Here is a 14,708-nt window from a genome sequence, read left to right on the forward strand (position 1 = left end):
CCCACCAAATGAGGAAAACCCACCAGAAAGTGCAAAACCCATTGGAAATGGGGCTCTGCCTCTGCTCCAGGTTTGTTCTCAGTGTCAGTGTCTGGAGGTGAAAGGAATGAGGGATTTCTCTTCCCAAGCTAACTGGGAGATAAAACCAGCACTGAGAGATAAAAGAAATAAAGGAAGGATCCCACTGACTGATGAATGGAATGAGAGGGATTTGTCTTTCCAAACAATCTGTGGGCCTGCTGATAAATAAAACTGGCTACTGAGAGATGAGAGAAACAATGGGGAGAACCATAAATTCCATGGGAATGCCATTGATTGACACATGGAAAAGTCAAAAAGAAAGGGGGAGTACACGTTAGTGGGGGGTTTTAGTAGGGAAGTCTGAACCTCTCAAATGGGGAAAGAGAGAAGGGAAATGGGGCTGGAAATTGGGATAAAAAGGAGGCTGAGTCCTCCAAAAATGGGAGAGACCCCAGGGGATGCCCCATGGCCTCTGCCTTGGTTGGAATAAAGTTCCAGGGCTGCTCTGGCTCCTTTTTGGACATCAACCTCTGGTGTTTGTGGGTGAATTTAAGGATGAAAACTTGGTTGGATTTGCGCTGCTCTCCTCCCCAGAGCCCCTTTATTGGAACAAAGTTCCAGGACTGCTCTGTCTCCTTTTTGGACATCAGCCTCTGGTGTTTGTGGATAGATTTAGGAATGAAAACCTGGCTGGATTTGTGCTGCCCTCCTCCCCAGAGCCCCCTGGGGCTGCCCTCACCCACGATGAGGCGCTTGGTGTCTGGGAGCTGCTTGAAGAGTTTATTGGAATATTTTTTAATTGGAATAAAGTTACAGGAATAAAGTTCCAGGATTCCTCTGTCTCCTCTTTGGACATCACCCCCAGGTGATTTTGGATTAATTTAAGAATAAAAACCTGTCTGGATTTGTGCTGCCCTCGTCCCCAGAGCCCCTTTATTGGAACAGAGTTCCAGGACTGCTCTGTCTCCTTTTTGGACATCACCCCCAGGTGTTTGTGGATGAATTTAAGGATGAAAACCTGTCTGGATTTGTGCTGCCCTCCTCCCCAGAGCCCCCTGGAGCTGCCCTTACCCACGATGAGGCGCTCGGTGTCCGGGAGCTGCTTGAAGAGTTTCCTGAAATCCTCATTGCGCTGCTTGTAGGTGGGGCTCAGCACCTGCAGAGACAAAGGGGCAGCTGGGACACGGGCTGGGGACAACAGGGACACCTCAGGGACAGCGGGAGGAGGGGGGCAGAGGCACTGAGGAGCTCCCATCACAGCCCAGAGATGGGAGGGTGTGGGCTGTATGCAGGGAGGGAGAGGAGGAGGAGAACGTGGCTTGGGAGAGCAATCCAGGCTGGAAAGGAAAAAATCCTGGAAAGGCTCAGCCCTGCCTGCAGAGGAGTTCCCTGTGCCTGCAGAGGGGTTCCCTGTGCCTGCAGAGTTCCCTGTGCCTGCAGAGGAGTTCCCTGTGCCTGCAGAGGGGTTCCCTGTGCCTGCAGAGTTCCCTGTGCCTGCAGAGGAGTTCCCTGTGCCTGCAGAGGAGTTCCCTGTGCCTGCAGAGTTCCCTGTGCCTGCAGAGGAGTTCCCTGTGCCTGCAGAGTTCCCTGTGCCTGCAGAGGAGTTCCCTGTGCCTGCAGAGGAGTTCCCTGTGCCTGCAGAGTTCCCTGTTTCTGCAGAGGAATTCCCTGTGCCTGCAGAGGAGTTCCCTGTGCCTGCAGAGGGGTTCCCTGTGCCTGCAGAGGGGTTCCCTGTGCCTGCAGAGGAGTTCCCTGTGCCTGCAGAGGAGTTCCCTGTGCCTGCAGAGTTCCCTGTGCCTGCAGAGTTCCCTGTGCCTGCAGAATTCCCTGTCCCTGCAGAATTCCCTGTCCCTGCAGAATTCCCTGTGCCTGCAGAGTTCCCTGTGCCTGCAGAATTCCCTGTCCCTGCAGAATTCCCTGTGCCTGCAGAGTTCCCTGTGCCTGCAGAATTCCCTGTGCCTGCAGAGTTCCCTGTGCCTGCAGAATTCCCAGTGGCTGCACGCTGTCCAAGGCAGGAGGTGTGCTCTGCCTGCAGCACTCACCTGCCAAAAGTCAGCAATGGGGCAGCTGCCCCAGGAAATGGGGGAGTCACCCCAGAAATTGGGGGATTCAGTACCCAAAAGGGGTGATTCACCCCAGAAAAGAGGTGGTTCACCCCAGAAAATGGGGGATTGAGCCCAGAAAATGGGGGATTTACTCCAGAAAACAGGGGAGTCAGCACAGGAAACAGGATTCAGCACAGAAAATAGATTTTCCCCAGAAAATGGCTGATTCAGCACAGAAAATGGGGAATTCGCCCCAGAAAATAGGGATCCAGCACAGAAAATGGGGGACTCAGCACAGAAAAAGTGTGATCACCCCCAAAAATGGGTGATTCAGCACAGAAAATACGTGATTTACCCCCAAAAATGGGGATTTTTGCCAAAAAACAGGGAATTCACCACAGAAAACAGGATTCAGCAAAGAAAATAGATTTGCCCCAGAAAACAGGTGATTCACCCCAGAAAATGGGGGATTCTTCCTAAAAAATTGGGGGTTTGCCCCAGAAAATGGGTTATTCGGCCCTGCCAGAGGAGCTTGAGCAAGCACTGGCACTGAGAGCTCAGGATCCCCCATGGCCACCCCCCTCCCCACCAAACACAGCCAGGTGCTGGGACAGTGGGGACACTCCAGGGGCTCCAAAAGCCTCCTCCAGGCACTGAACCCTGCCCTGCCCTGGGTTTGTGCCTGGCCTCAGGGAACACGGGGCTGGAGGGACACCAGGCTCCTCTCAGGGTTTATGGGGGGACAGCCCACAGCTCCTCCACCCTGTGCCAGCTGATCCTCACAGCCACAACCCCTTCTGAGCAGAGGTAGGAGCAGATCCACACCTCCCTGAGGATCTGCAATGTTCCTGCTCCCACAACTGCAGAGAAGGAGCCACCTGGGGCACAACAATTTCCCTCTTGATCCAACAATCCAGAGGCACTGCTCTCCTAGGGCAGAACTGTGGGGGTGTTCCAGCAAGGGCCCCAAAATTCTGGGATTAGAGAAGGCAGTTTGTGCCTAGGAATGGTGGTGGAGCCACAGGGGTGGGAGGAATGCAGAGTTTATTTAGAATTAGCCTCACAGCTCTGCCAAAAGCTGTCAGATCACAGCAGATTTGATGTTGGTTGTCAAATCACAGACAACCCCTCGCCCCCAAAAGCATTCCCTGCTCCTCACAGCAGCTCAGAACTAGAAACAGAATATTCCAACACTTGCTGCAGCCCCGTGGGCCCAGAGGAAGGGATCTCACTCTGAGCAAAACCTGCCAACCAGCTGATGACAGAAATATCAGTTGTACTCACCAAACTCCCAGCCTGAACATCTGGAAAAGATCTCGGTCTGAGATGGGCTCCAGAAGAGCCCAAGGCCAAGATTTCCAGGAACAAGCAGACAGGATGGGGATGGAGTGGGGAAAAGGGATTGGGATCCCTGCAGGGCTGAGCTTTGGGCTCAGAGCAGCCCAGCTCAGCAGGAGCTCAGACCTGTCCTGGCAGAGGCTCTGCTCAGCCCCAGCAGCTCTGCAGGGCACAGCCAGCTCAGCTCACACACTCACAGCTGGGATTTCATCAGCTCCAGGGCTGGCGTTTCCTCCAGAGAAGTCCTCAAGTCCCTCCAGGTCCCACCACGGCAGCTCTTGGTCCAGGGAAAGGTCCCAGAGGGAGCCACACTCCAGCAGGGAATCCATCTCCTTCCCTCAGCCCTGCCCAGCTCCCCGGCTCCACTCCAGCTCTGCTCTTCCTGCTCCCACTGCTCCTGGTTTATGTCCAAAGCCCAGAGGTGCAGCCTGGCAGGAGTTCAGGTGGGTTCAGGTGCCTTCCCCTCCTCTCCTGCTCACACCCAGCTCGTCCAAATCCCAGAGATGCAGCCTGGCAGGAGTTCAGGTGGGTTTAGATGTCCTCTCCTGCTCACACCCAGCTCATCCAAATCCCAGAGGTGCAGCCTGGCAGGAGTTCAGGTGGGTTTAGATGTCCTCTCCTGCTCACACCCTGCTCATCCAAAGCCCAGAGGTGCAGCCTGGCAGGCGTTCAGGTGGGTTTAGGTGCCCTCCCCTGCTCATCCAAAGCCCAGAGGTGCAGCCTGGCAGGCGTTCAGGTGGGTTTAGGTGCCCTCCCCTGCTCTCCTGCCCACATCCAGCTGGTCCAAGGCAGCCCCTGAGGATCTCAGCGAGGATCTCCCCTCCAGAGGACTTTTCCCCAAGAGGCTCATGGGGGTGATTGTGCTGCTGGGCACCCTCTGTGCTCTCCTGCTGCTGCCTCAGCAGCTCCTCGCTGTGGGCATCCCCTGCAGGAGCCCTGGCAGGTGTCAGCAGGGCAGCAGAAGCCCCCAAATGTCCAGGAGTGCCAGACCTGACCCCAGACAGCTCCGGCCCCGCTGCGACTCACGCGGCTCCCGAACTGCTCCAGCTCAGCTTTCCCCTCTCTGGAAGCAGAAAAAGCAGCAATTCTGCCTCCTCAGTGCCTCAGGCTCTCCCCTCTGCTCTCAAAGGCAGCCTCAGTCTCTGTGCTTCCCATGGAAGGGGCGGGCAGGGAAGATCCCAAAATGCCTCCCCACGCCTGGAGTGACGGGGCTGGGAATGCCGGCGGCCAATGCCCGGCAGTAACCCGGCCCTGCCTCCAGCAGATGTTTCCTGTCATGGAAAGTTGCTGGACAGAGTGTGCTGGAGGCTGGGGGGAGCCTGGGACGTGGGCTCCTGTCCCACTCCCTGCTCATGGGCCCCTGTCCCTGTCCCTGCAGTCCTGACCGTGCTCTCCCAAGCACAGGTGGGCTCCTGGGACAGCCTGGGACAGCAAATACTCCTGACAGGCTGATTTGGGAACACCTGAAACAGACACCTGGCTGGAGAGGGGCTGGGAACACAAACCCTGAGAGGAGCCCCTGAGGGAGCTGGGGGGGCTCAGCCTGGAGCAAAGGAGACTCAGGGCTGCCCCCATCCCTCTGACAGCTCCTGAAAGGTGCCTGTGCTCAGCTGGGCTGGGCTCTGTCTGCAGCAGCACTGACACACCCAGAGCTCACAGCCTCCAGCTGGGCCAAGGGAAATACAGGCTGGAGAGCAGGGAAAGGTTTTTACAGAAAGGGGATAAAGTTCTGGAATGTTCTGCCCAGGGAGGTGGTGGAGTCCCCATCCCTGGGGGTGTTTAACAAAGCCTGGATGTGGCACTGGGTGCCAGGGTTTGGGTGAGGGGTTGGGCTGGGCTGGACTGAGTGATCTTTAGGGTCTCCTCCACCCTGGTCATTCTGTCATTCTGTGTCTTTTCACTGCTCAGGTCAGTTAAGGGAAGAAGAAAAATATTCAGGCGTGTGATAGATAAAAACAAAGGATGTGGCTGGGAGGAAGCAGCCATGGGAGGCCCACGGAGGCAGAATCTGAGGGGCTGCACCACTCCTGGGTGCATCTCTGAGCCCTCTCTTCTCCCCCCAAAAATGGGACTTTCTAGGATTCATCCATCAGGATTCAGTCAGGTCACGCTGGAAATGTGGAGTGAAGTCCCTGCAGGTCCAGGAGATGTCCTGGGGGCTGGCACTCCCTGTGCCCCCTGCCCTGAGTCCCAGCCTCTCCAGCTCCCTGCTCAGATGTGGGCAGTGCCCAGGTAAATGCCCACAGCAGGGCACCAGATCAGCTCAGCTGTGATCAAACACTGAAATAAACCCCTCATTCTTCCAGACCTGGGCACTCAGATCCCCAAAAGCACCAAGCAGCCAACCCAGCCCTGCAGAGGCTCTGCTCCAGGCCAGGGGGGCAGTTTGCTCACTGACAAGCTCTGTCTGCTCAGCTGCACCCCAAAATCACCAGGGCACAGAGGTGTCCCCATTCAGCACTGCAGCACTTCATCCATCTGCACCCCAAGATGAGGGAATGATTTAAAAAATAATTCTGTAGCCTGTGAAGGACAAAGAATTGGCATTACAGCCACCTGCACTGCCTTATGAATGATTTACTGAGATTCCCTGGGCTGGAAATTCCAAAAGGGATTGACTAAAAAACCAAACACCCCCAGCCCCTGGCTGTGCAGGGCTGGGCCAGCAGCGATGGCAGGAGCTGGCCTGGAGCTGGAGGCAGCAAACATTAACTGCACTGCAAACACAGAGATGGGACAGGATGGCACTGCCCAGGTCAGGGAACTGCTCCCTGCGGAAATGGGGACACAAGGGCCACCCCCGTGGTGGCATCTCCCCGTGGTGACATCTCCCCATGGTGACATCTCCCCGTGGTGACATCTCCCTGTTCCACACAAACAAATCCTCCACAGGAAACTTCCAGCAAACACTGCTGGGGAAAGGGACAGGGCAGAGAACACAAAACCTGAGGAATGCTGAGTCTGGGGCAGCACAGAAACCAGGGAGAGAGATGGCACAAGGGACAGAAACCAGGGAACAGAGGTGGCACAGGGGACAGAAACCAGGGAGAGAGATGGCACAGGGGACAGAAATCAGGGAGAGAGATGGCACAGGGGACAGAAATCAGGGAGAGAGATGGCACAGGGGATAGAAAACAGAGAACAGAGATGGCACAGGGACAGAAACCAGGGAGAGAGGTGGCACAGGGGACAGAAATCAGGGAGAGAGATGGCACAAGGGACAGAAACCAGAGAGAGAGATGGCACAAGGGACAGAAATCAGGGAACAGAGGTGGCACAAGGGACAGAAACCAGGGAACAGAGATGGCACAGGGGACAGAGGACAGGGAACAGAGATGGCACAAGGGACAAAAAGCAGGGAACAGAGGTGGCACAAGGGACAGAAACCAGGGAGAGAGATGGCACAGGGGACAGAAACCAGGGAGAGAGATGGCACAGGGGACAGAAACCAGTCAATTTAAAATCTCTCCGGTTTGTCTCTCATTTTAAAATATCTCCAGTTTATCTCTTATTTTAAAATATCTCCAGTTTATCTCTCATTTTAAAATCTCTCCAGTTTATCTCACATTTTAAAATCTCTCCAGTTTGTCTCTCATTTTAAAATATCTCCAGTTTATCTCTTATTTTAAAATCTCTCCACTTTGTCTCTCATTTTGATGGCATCTGCTGGGTGACAAGTGGCTTCTCCCAGGTGTGGAGCTGCTGACACCCCCCTGACATGGCAGCTCCTCCTTGGTGTCCTCAGGGAAGAGAAACACAAATTCCCCCTCTCAGAGCCCCTCAGGGGCACAGGGTAGGGCCCATCTCTGTTTCAGCAAACAAACTGCAAAGCAAGTTTGGATTTAAGGCCTGAGCTCTGTTTTCATGAATGATTTTAAAACAATAAATGAATTTACAATAATTCACAGACACACAGCCCAAAGCAGACACTACTGATGGTTAAACCACAAGTGACCAACAGATTTTTTTTTCCCCCTAAAAACCACAATATTTCCAAACCAAAGTCTCCAATTCCTCACTAAAGACATGAAAAACACCTCAGGGACTTTTCCTTTCCCCTGACCTTCTGCTCTTCCACCACGAGGACCAGAACACGAAGCAAACCCCAAAATTCTCATGATTTCCTCCCAAACTGGGGTTCCCTTCTCAGTCTCACAGGGCACCTGCACCAGTTTGTGTCTGTCCTCTGCAAAGCCAAGCAGAGAAAGCACAAGCAGAGAGAGGGGCAGCTCTGCCACACCAGCCCACCAGCTCCCTTCACCCCTTCCCCCCCCTTCTCCAGGGGGCAGGGATGGCAATCCCAAAAAAGCACTGCTGGGATCCTCAGGAGAACACACAAGGCAGAAATTGGTGGCATCTTAAGGAAAAAAACCAAAAAAATAAACCAAAAAAAATAGAGAAAAAGGAATCCAGGAGAGGGGAAAGGGAGGGTTCCAGCTGGCCAAGAGGAATGCAGTGCTCCAGAGACAAAAGGACCAGTTGAAAGCAGCAATAAAAAACAAAGAAGAAAACTGGTGATGCCCTGCAGATCCTTGAGGGCCATGTGCTCTCTTAGGGATTATTTTTGGGGTGGGTTTGCACGGTGCCTGGCACACAGAGCAGTGTGGGGGGGATTGCTCTGGGCACGGTGGGGTTTGGGTGAAATGAGAGTGGGGAAATGGGCCAAGGAAATGGGGAGGGTCCATGAAGGGGGAGATTCCACTGGTTCATTTCTAGAGCTGCCCTCAGCAGGGAGAGGAATGGAGGGACCAGAATGGTCCAAATGGCACAAAAATCCTGCCTGGAAGGAGCTGCCAAAGAAGGGAAACTCTCTCAAGGAGATGCATTAGCAAATTTTTAATGGAAATAACACTGCCAAGTGGGACTGACTGACTTCCTGCAGTCTGTGCCTCATCCATACTTTCACACTGCTGCTTTTATCTGGCCAGAATGTCTCTGCTAACTAGAAAATGGGTTTGTTTGGTTTTGTTTACAAAGGAAAATAATGGGATGGGGTGGGGAAAACCACAAAAAAACACGCAGCCAGTGCTTACTCTCCGGATGTACTGTCTCTCATGCTGAAAATATATGGAGGAAAAACAAGAGAACAGAAAGATAAGATAGAGAGGACATGAAAACACAAGAGACCCACAGAAGAGAGCACAGCAAAGCACCATGCAGCAGGGAATGGAGCTCAGCAGCTACAGGCAGAAGCAGTGAGAGCCAAAGTCACCTCTGGGCTGGTGACAGAGTCAGGGCTTGGCAGCAGCCAGGTCAGACCCAGGCATCTGCTCACTGTCCTTATCTGCCACTCCCCCACCAGTCTGGCCCACCTTGGTTTGTATTTTGTTCTTAAGATAAAATCTTCTGATTCTTTTCTTCGCTGCCTCTGTCCCTCTCTGCCTCTGGGGTCTCTTCCTCACACCCAGCAGGACCCTAACTCTGCCTCTCCACCTCGCTGTTTCAGCCCAAATCCCACATTCTGCTGGCCCCCATCCTGCTCTGGATGGCTGCAGGAGGGCAGGAATTGTGGCTGGCCATGGCTGCCTGCTGCATTTGCCTACGGCTACTTCAGAGCCTCCAGGCTGGGGGCCCGACCGTGCAAAGGTGACACCGACCTTGTGCCCAGAGCAGGGTGGAAAAAACACCAAGGCAGAAGCAAAGGGTGGTTGGTGTTTCTCTGGGGTAGAAAATAACTCCTCTGTGGCCCCCAGACCGGCCTGAGAGATGCAAAGGGTTTGCAGGGTGCCAGCTCTGTTTGTCACCGCGTGTCACCACACCCCGCTGCGACACCAGAGGGGCAGGATGAGGGGAGCACCACCAGAGTGACCAAAAGGACAAAGCTCCTGCTCTCTGCCTCTGGCATCCCCTCCCTCAGGATGCCAGCCCTCCTTTGCCAGTGCTGAGCCATTTCCAGCTCCTCCTCCTGGAAATGGTCGGGGTGCCCCAGTGCCACTGCAAAGCCCCTTTGCCCCTTCCCCCCTCCCACCCAGAGCCACCCAGGGACAAGAGAAACGGGAGTACTTACATTATACCAACTCTGGCTTTTCTGTAAGGACAAAATAAAAGAGAAGCATTAGTCAGCACAGAGATCTTAGGATCAAAAGGAAAGAGGGACAGAGAAAGCAGGTCCAATCTGGTTTGGATCATTAGTGAAGTGAAAGTGGGATTAAACAGAAGATTTCAATGGGTTTCACAGTGTGGTGTGACACAGTTATCCCCAGTGACAGGAGCAAGGGACAAGTCCAGCAGCAGGAGTCTGCAACAGGAAACAGTTCAGGCCAAGGTGTGCATGTCCACATGCACACACACACAGACATGCTGCCACCTTGTCTGCAGACCTGCAGTGCCAGCCAGCAACACAGGAGCTCATCATCATCATCATCATCACGTCATCATCATCATCACCATCATCATCATCATCATCATCATCATCATCACCATCATCATCACCATCATCACCATCATCACTGCCAGCACCTCTTTAGGGGCTTCATTCTTCCCCTGGCCTGGTGCTAAAACTCACACTGAGCCTCCAAAGCACTGCTGAGGGCAGGGACACAGCTTTGCCCACAAAAGGCAAATGTTCCACGGGTATTTTGGATTTTAAAAGGGACACACACACACACAGAGCCAGGAAAGGTGCTGTAGAAAATCCCTAGAGAAGCTAGGCAAGGAAAAAAAAAAGGCTGGGATTTTTTTTTTTTTTCAGCATTTCAGCGCACAGTGTTTTGCATCATCTGCACATGTGATTTTTTTAATTTATTTTTTTTCCCCCATCCTTATCATGGCATTTCAGATGGTTGGAGAGGACAGGCCACACGTCACATTGGAGCACACCACAGAGCTGGCTCAGCTTGGAAAGTCACGCTTGGCAATTTTCAGTTGGAGGTGAGATTTATCTGCATGGGGAGAGGAAGGAATGAGCTTCCCACTGCAGCCAGGCTGGCTTTCCAAGGGCAGGACACTGAGCTCCTTCAGGACACAGGAATCCCCTTTTTGGGGGGATTTCCCTCATTTCCCTGGGGGCACCAGAGCCTTTCCCACGAGGGTGGGCAGCTCCAGCTGTGCTGTCCCCTCTCCCCAGCCCTTCAGGGGATAACACACAAGGACAGAATCAATATTTCACTGCCTTTCCTCCTCTGAAGCCATCTTGCTGCTGACCTTGGGAGAATTTTCCAGGCTTTGCAGGCAGTCTGGAATAGGAAGGGAAACATTCTGTGCTGTGCCTGGCCACAGAGGCTGCAGGGATCTCACTGGGAGCTCCCTGGAATATTGACAGGGACACAGGCACTGCCTGCCCACCAAGGACACACGGGGGGTTCTGCCACAGGGAAGGGTCAATGAGGGCAGAGAGGAGGAGCAGATTTCTGTGAAGAGACAGGGGCTGCTCTGTTCCCACCCCTGGATCTTCCTGCTCCAAGCTCCCGTGTGCCACTCCAGCCACAAAACCTCACTGGATCCCATTCCTGAAGGATCCATTGCAGAGCTCTCCCATGAAAAGCCCCACACTAATACAGTCCACGGGCTAAAATACAAAATATTTGACATTAAAAAGAGGAACACCCCCTTTTCACCCCAAATCCTGGGGAAAGGAGATGAGCTGAGGGACTGAACACAGAGCATGGCTCATATCCCATTCCAGCAGAGGAATCTCCTCCTGCTTCCCACTCTTTTTCCACACCTGATCCATTCATAAAGGACTGGGTTGAAGTCATCCCTCTCTGCAAGTAGGACGTGGAAAAAAGCCTTATGCAACCCAGTCTAGACTAAAAAAAGAAGCAGGGGAATTAATCTGAGCCATGCACACAGCACCTTGTCCTCAGGAGCACAGGCCCTGAGATGGAGCTGATTTTCCTGCAGATTTGTTTTGCCATCTGTCTGCCTTAACGAGCAAAAGGAGTAACTCAGAAATTCCTGGGGGGAAAAAACCTCATAATCAAACTAGAACTGGCACACACCCCCCAGAGGCACTGCTGCCACTCTGCCTTCCAAATCAGGGTGCCCATGCTGTGGTGCCAGCCCAGCCCAGCAGGATTTCACTCCCCTCTGCTGCATTCATTGCAGGAAATATTTTCTTTTTTTGATTCCTCACATTTGAGTTTCCCTGAATCAAGGATCCTCTACAAAGGAGCTCTGCAGGTTCTTCTTTAAGCTCTTCCACACATAAAAATTAAACTGAGATCCATGATGATACTGATGTCTGTAATTTTACCAACATCCTTAATTTTACCAACATCCTTAATTGATGTCTGTAATTTTACCAACATCCTTAATTGATATCTGTAATTTTACCAACATCCTTAATTATACCAACAGTCAAACTCAGCTTTTGCCTCCACCAAGTCCAACAGACTTGTCCAAAATCCAAACTACCTCAGCCTTTAAATCTCTCTTCTAATTTATCTTTTTTTTTTTAAACTCACTGAGAGGGAGATGCAAACTGTGAAAATCAACAGACAGTAAAATGGAGAGGGGGAGGGAAAAAAGAAAGAAAAAGGAAAAACATATTCTTACTTTGAGCAGGTTAAGTCTGTCATACTGGAAAAAGAAACCATAAGCATTAGAACTGAAAAGAGAAAATGAATAAGTAACAGAAGGAGGGGGCTGCACACAGACAGGAGAAGATGGGCCAGGTTTGCAGAGATGATGCCACAGGAGCACAGAGCAGAGCTCGTGGTTACAGGGGGGCTGTAACCAGGAAGAGCTTGGGAGCAATGTGAAAAATGGAATATTTTCTCTAAGCCTTTAATTGTTGCCTCGAAATAGTCAGGAGTCAGGGACCTGACACCTGCAGGCAGTGCTGGGGAAGGTTCCAGCCCTGCAGGGCACACAGGGCACACACCAAATCCAGCTGAGCACCCCAAACAGAGCCTCTGCCTCTCAGCACCACTGGGGCTCCAGGGGAGCACCCAGGGATTCAAATCTCCTGTGGAGCATTCCCTATGAGAATTCCAGGGCTTAAAATCTCCTGTGGAGCACTGCCTCTGACAGTCCCAGAGCTTAAAACTCCAATGGAGCATCCAGGGCATAAAATCTCCTGTGGAGCACTGCCTCTGACAATTCCAGTGCTAAAAATCTCCTGTGGAGCCCTCCCTGTTACAATTCCAGTGCTTAAAGATCCTGCTGGAGCACCCCAGTGCATAAAATCTCCTGCTGGAGCCCTCTCTGTGACAATTCCAGGGTTTGGATCTCCTGGAGGAGCCCTGCCTGTGACAATTCCAGGGTTTGGATCTCCTGGAGGAGCCCTGCCTGTGACAATTCCAGGGTTTGGATCTCCTGGAGGAGCCCTCCCTGTGACAATTCCAGGGTTTGGATCTCCCGGAGGAGCCCTGCCTGTGACAATTCCAGGGTTTGGATCTCCTGGAGGAGCCCTGCCTGTGACAATTCCAGGGTTTGGATCTCCTGGAGGAGCCCTCCCTGTGACAATTCCAGGGTTTGGATCTCCTGGAGGAGCCCTGCCTGTGACAATTCCAGGGTTTGGATCTCCTGGAGGAGCCCTCCCTGTGACAATTCCAGGGTTTGGATCTCCTGGAGGAGCCCTCCCTGTGACAATTCCAGGGTTTGGATCTCCTGGAGGAGCCCTGACTGTGACAATTCCAGGGTTTGGATCTCCTGGAGGAGCCCTCCCTGTGACAATTCCAGTATTTAAATCTCCTGGAGGAGCCCTCCCTGTGACAATTCCAGGGTTTGGATCTCCCGGAGGAGCCCTGCCTGTGACAATTCCAGGGTTTGGATCTCCTGGAGGAGCCCTGACTGTGACAATTCCAGTATTTAAATCTCCTGGAGGAGCCCTGCCTGTGACAATTCCAGGGTTTAAATCTCCTGGAGGAGCCCTCCCTATGACAATTCCAGGGTTTGGATCTCCTGGAGGAGCCCTGCCTGTGACAATTCCAGGGTTTGGATCTCCTGGAGGAGCCCTCCCTGTGACAATTCCAGGGTTTGGATCTCCTGGAGGAGCCCTCCCTGTGACAATTCCAGGGTTTGGATCTCCTGGAGGAGCCCTCCCTGTGACAATTCCAGGGTTTGGATCTCCTGGAGGAGCCCTCCCTGTGACAATTCCAGGGTTTGGATCTCCTGGAGGAGCCCTCCCTGTGACAATTCCAGGGTTTGGATCTCCTGGAGGAGCCCTCCCTGTGACAATTCCAGGGTTTGGATCTCCTGGAGGAGCCCTCCCTGTGACAATTCCAGGGTTTGGATCTCCTGGAGGAGCACTCCCTCTGACGGCAGCGCTGCAGCAGGACAGACCAGCACAGACAGAAGAGGCCAGGGAGCTCAAGCAGATCTGGCAGCAATTGCACCAACACAGCAGCAAACTCATGGGCTCAGGCTGCTCCCCCTCGTTAGGCACACAGGTTGGGAAGGCAAACCCTTCTTCCTGCAGGAGATGGGTGGGGACAGGAGAAGAGGCTGAGAAAGGAGAGTTTAGAAGCTTTGCCCTCTGTTTATTTTTGTTCCTAACCTCTCCCTGTGTGAGCAGACAGCAGAATTGTCTGTGTGGGGGTTTAATGCCTGAAAATTCTTCCTTTGTGCCAGAGGAAGCAGAGAACAGAGCTCCAGGCTGCACACTCGGTGATGCTCGTGGCTCCAACTCAGAATATTCTGTGTGAGCAGGCTCTGCCAGGCTGCTGGGGGTCCCTCTGAACTCATCTGGGCTCCACTTGCCTCAGTTTCCCCAGCTGCCTCACAGGTTGGTTTTTCCCTCTCAGGGAAGCAGGGCTGGCTGCAGGCACCTCAGAGCACACACATTTTATCCACATCCCTCTCCTCAGGCTCCTTCCCAGCCAGCCAAGCCCTCTCCTCAAAGCCTCTGCACCTCCAGCTCCCCATCCTGCCCCTCACACCTCCACTCAGCACCAATCCTGCCAGGACTCTGCCTCTGCAGACCTTGCACAGCCCCTTTCACACCTCACCTGGAGGTTTGAGTGCTCCTCTGCAGCTACCCCAGCTGCAGACACCAAGCACAAGACAATCTGACTATAAAAAACCACACTGAGAAGCCCCCAGCAGACACCAGCAAATCATGCAAGGTCAGGCTGGTGACAGGGACCATGACCAAGGGATGACAGTGAGCCAGCACTGCTCTCTGAGAACCTGCCTAGCAGGAAACCTGAGGCATCCACTGGGGAAAGGCCAAGACAAGGATTCTGTGGATTTCTGTGAAGCCACCCAAGCCATTCTGCTGCCATAAAGGGGAAATGCCAACAGCCTGGCACTTTCTCCTACAACACCCCACCTGTGATTCTGATTTTTCCACTCTTCTGAGGGCAGCACAGAGGTGTGAGATCGAATCCCAAACGATCTTATCTCCAATTCAAGCACCCA

General features: G+C 53.1%; 1 protein-coding gene across 5 annotated transcripts in view; it reads right to left on the bottom strand.

The window, feature by feature from the left end:
* Positions 1 to 14,708, bottom strand: part of GRAMD1B (GRAM domain containing 1B) — a 118,923-nt gene that overhangs the window by 29,917 nt on the left and 74,298 nt on the right. For 4 of the 5 annotated variants that reach the window (XM_018923774.3, XM_050983482.1, XM_050983483.1 and 1 more), the window contains 2 exons: positions 9,412 to 9,432; positions 1,093 to 1,177 (listed from right to left, as the gene is read on the bottom strand). In XM_018923774.3, coding sequence (XP_018779319.1) covers positions 1,093 to 1,177; positions 9,412 to 9,432 — 106 coding nt within the window. Of the gene's footprint in view, positions 1 to 1,092; positions 1,178 to 3,601; positions 3,956 to 9,411; positions 9,433 to 14,708 lie in introns of those variants that run through there. The other variant, XM_050983485.1, reaches the window with a different exon arrangement.

Source organism: Serinus canaria, chromosome 24 (assembly GCF_022539315.1).
Source record: "Serinus canaria isolate serCan28SL12 chromosome 24, serCan2020, whole genome shotgun sequence".
Taxonomy (NCBI): Eukaryota; Metazoa; Chordata; class Aves; order Passeriformes; family Fringillidae; genus Serinus; species Serinus canaria.